General features: G+C 38.3%; 1 protein-coding gene across 1 annotated transcript; it reads left to right on the top strand.

Annotated features, from left to right (window-relative positions):
• The first annotated feature begins 215 nt into the window (after positions 1–215).
• LOC104612447 (auxin-responsive protein IAA16-like) lies at positions 216–3,228 on the top strand. Its single transcript, XM_010279863.2, has 5 exons — positions 216–730; positions 1,624–1,847; positions 2,049–2,184; positions 2,411–2,472; positions 2,936–3,228. The coding sequence occupies exons 1-5, from the start codon at positions 435–437 to the stop codon at positions 2,971–2,973; spliced, it is 756 nt and encodes a 251-aa protein (XP_010278165.1). The 5' UTR covers positions 216–434; the 3' UTR covers positions 2,974–3,228.
• Positions 3,229–3,883: the final 655 nt, after the last annotated feature.

The following is a 3,883-nucleotide window of genomic DNA, read 5'->3' as shown; positions in this document are numbered from 1 at the left end:
AAGGGAGAAGGGTACAGAAGACAACTGGGCTGTCCACTGGCTTCACCACAATCATTCGCGTACTGACGTAAACATGTTGTCAGCTTCCCAAGGCCACGCTTCAGAAGATCCAGCTAACATTATATGTCCACGTGTCAGGATCTGCTCGGTGGAAACCCAATAGGACAGTGCGCACTCATACTCATCCATATATTAATTCACACTAAGCCAAATACACCTTCTTCCGAAGTTTTATTTCACTTCTCTTTCTCTCTCCATCTACACTTATCCACGTTTCTTACTCTGCTTCTATTCTCTCTTCATCCCTTTATAGACCTCTCCTTATATCCATCTCTCTCAACCACACCACCCCACCCAGTAGACGAAAAGGTAGAAAAAAACCAAAGAAAGTAGAGAAGACGCCAAAGTTGAGGCTTCATTGACGGAATATTTTCATGGAAGTTTGCCGGAAAATGGCGAACATGCTCGGCGCGGAGCGCGACGAGTATAGCCTGAATTTTGAAGAGACTGAGCTCCGTCTCGGGCTGCCTGGTGGCGGAGGCGGAAGTGAAGGCGAGTCGACTCCCTCCCCGACTAAGAATGGTGGCAAGAGAGGCTTCTGTGAGACTGTTGATCTCAAGCTTAACCTTCCCTCTAAGGAGTCGGTTATGGACCCATCCGAGAAGAAGAATTCACCCAAGGAGAAGAACCTTCTTCCATGCACTAACGACCTAGCTAAGCCCCCGGCCAAGTTAGCTCGCTCGCTCGCTCTCTCTCTCTCTCTCTCTCTCTCTCTCTCTGTCTCTTGTTGTGTTTGTGTTCAATGAATTTTTATCTATTATTTCCTTCTCTTAACAGTATTTCCTATTTCGTGTTCTTGTGGTGGTGAATATTGAGGCCAAACATCTTTTTCCCTCCAAAAGAATATCTTCTTTTTCTTTTTGCGGTTTTTTATAAACATTAAAAATTAGAAAAAAAAAATAAAACATATACTTTTCACTTCCCTTTTGAATTGGAAAGCTAGTGCCTAGTGGCGATGATTCAAAAAGGAACTAGATCTTAACATAATAATAATGATACTTATCATCATCATCATCTCAACTCTACTTGAAACCAAACTAATTAAAACAGAAAAAGAAAACTCAACATGTTTCTTAAAAATTATCACTTTTTTCTCTTGTATTTCTTAATGAAGTTGAAGATACATGGAAGTCAGGAAGGTGACTGACCACATTCTTTGCCTTGCAAAAGTTTCTGATAATTTTAAACAATGAAAATTGTTAAAATTTGAGTAAATATCAACCACAGGAAAATACAAGAAGACAAAAGAGAACATATTAAAAGTACAGTCTAAACAAAGAAACTTTTTTCCAACCATGAATATGTAGAATTAATTGAAACACATTCCATCCTCTAAGCCTAAAATTTACATTTTTCCTACACATTCCAAGAATAATTTGTTTTCTTTCTTCCAAATTCCAATACCATAAGCTTTTATATTGATTTACAATACATGGGAAGCATCTTATCTTATCAAAGTTTTTCTGTTTTTTTCCCCATTTTTCTATAGTTTTAATTAATTTGCATAAAGAGTAGAGCTGTATAGAAATCAGTATTATCTTAACGTGAAAATGGGGATTTCAGGGCACAGGTGGTGGGTTGGCCACCAGTCCGATCGTTCCGTAAGAACATACTTTCTGTCCAGAAAAGCAGCACAGAGGAAGGTGAGAAGGTTAGCAGCAGCGCAGCGTTTGTTAAGGTTAGCATGGACGGCGCACCTTACCTACGTAAGGTGGACTTGAAGATGTACAAGAGCTACCAGGAGCTCTCTGATGCTCTAGGAAAGATGTTCAGCTCCTTCACCATTGGTACGCAATTAGCATTTATTATGATATATTAATTAATTCCTTTTAATTCATTTTTCTTTAAATCAAATCATTTTTTTTTTCTTTCTTTCTTTCTTCCTATATATAGCTTTACGCTGTAATTCTTTCTCTTACTGTTGTTTTATCAAGACAAGTAATCCCTGCTGGTTCTTGCTCTTCTGTGTGTGCTGTTGTTGGGTGAAGGTAACTGCGGGCCCCAGGGAATGAAGGATTTCATGAATGAGAGCAAGTTGATGGATCTGCTGAACGGCTCAGAGTACGTGCCCACGTATGAAGACAAAGATGGTGATTGGATGCTTGTTGGCGATGTCCCTTGGGAGTAAGTTCCATCTTTGTGTTCTTCTTCCAACTGTTACAGAACTAAAAATGGTAGAATCCAATTCTCAGGTGCTCTAGTCACAGCTTTGTGCCAGTGAGCTCTCTAGCTAACACAGTCTTGTGGCCATGGCTACCAGAAGTTGATGCAGAATTGCAGATCCAATTCAATAGATCTCCTTAGAAATTAAGCAAATTTTGCTAACTTTGATCTCTTTGGTTTCAACCAGGATGTTTGTGGATTCATGCAAGCGTTTGCGAATAATGAAAGGATCTGAGGCAATTGGACTTGGTGAGTTCCTTAATACACAAGCATGGGTAACCATAGATCAAACAAAGGTTTTGGTTTTGGGCTTTCTGTCATCATTTCCATCAGAGGAATTTTGTTTTATTTTTCTTTCTCCTATTCCATCTTTAAGATGAAATTAAGGACCAAAAACATTCAGACCTCGAGCTATTTATTTACCATATTAAAATAGCTTAAGAGGTGGAAGCTAGCTAAGCCTCCTTCTGTCACAAAAGCTGAAAACGAGACATTTGTTTGCAAGTCAGCTCCAATTACAAGCAGCAGACAGTGGTAAATACCCTTTCTCAGATCAGTATTGTTTCTACCACTAGAAACAAAGTTACAACAGTAGTACCATTATTTTCACAGTAGGGCACTGTATACTTTAAACTATTTCACCTCTGTCATGGAGGGTTCTGTCCAGACACAATATTCCTTTCCATTGATCTCTGTCATTTAAAATTTTCAGCGCCAAGAGCTGTGGAGAAATGCAAGAAGAGAAGCTGAAGAGCCCCACACCAGAGCCTACTGATCTGATCTCCCAGTTTCTACGAGGAACAATCAACAGAAGAAAATGGGTGAGATGGGTGGAGCAGGATGCTTTGGTGTCTGTGTAGTACTGTGGTTTGTTTTATGAATATATAGAAAGACGGGATATTTGTTATGAACATGAAGCAATAACATTTGAGACCTGGCTATGTCTAGCTTGTTTGTTATTAATGGTGTGCTTAATAATCAAAACCTTATTGTCGTTGTTGTTGCTGTTTTTGTCGTTGCTTCTGCTGCTGCTGTAGTTGTAGTTGTTGTTGCTGTGTGTGTTTTTAATTATTCCTTCAATTTTAATTAATGCTACTTTTCTCAAGGGATTCTTTGCATCATGCCTTATTTTTTTAATTAATTAATTATTATTATTTTTTTTTTAAAAAGAGGGATAGATATAATTAACAACCTCAATGACCCAAGAGAAGTAGGGAGCATGGCCATGTGCATGCTGATGGGGCATTTATTCATCCCATTAGCTTGTTTTGTTTGTTTATTAGTTAGTTCAGTTATTGTTGAATAATCAATTTGATATTCCATTAGTGATCATGGTCCTGTGTGTTGAGCAGATGGGTCTTTACTCTTTTTAATGGGGCTGGAATTCTATATTGCGCTTGGTGGTTAGGAACACATCTAGCTAGCTTCCGTATGCTGTTTAATTTATGCCAAACATGAATATATAATTAAATGCTGTATTTGGGTCTACTAGCATTCAACTTGGGCCGGGTAACTGAAGATTATCAAATTCAGAAAATTAAGGGGGTGTGTGTTGGATCTGACACTCTAGGAAATTAAACGATTATCTTTATAACAAGTTGGTTAGTTAAAAAGAATCATGCCTTGAAGAAGCAAAAGGTCTTTGAAAGATATCCAAAGA

Source organism: Nelumbo nucifera, chromosome 1, assembly GCF_055504915.1.
Source record: "Nelumbo nucifera cultivar China Antique chromosome 1, China Antique-T2T, whole genome shotgun sequence".
In the NCBI taxonomy this organism is placed as follows: domain Eukaryota; kingdom Viridiplantae; phylum Streptophyta; class Magnoliopsida; order Proteales; family Nelumbonaceae; genus Nelumbo; species Nelumbo nucifera.
The sequence above is the reverse complement of the archived record's forward strand: the minus strand, read 5'-3'. Positions and strand labels throughout refer to the sequence as shown.

Coding starts and splice junctions, on each gene's coding strand:
- LOC104612447 (XM_010279863.2), top strand. CDS start 435: ATGGAAGTTTGCCGGAAAATGGCGAACATGCTCGGCGCGGAGCGCGAC. Junction 731..1,623: donor CTAGCTAAGCCCCCGGCCAA/GTTAGCTCGCTC, acceptor TGGGGATTTCAG/GGCACAGGTGGTGGGTTGGC. Junction 2,185..2,410: donor GTTGGCGATGTCCCTTGGGA/GTAAGTTCCATC, acceptor GGTTTCAACCAG/GATGTTTGTGGATTCATGCA.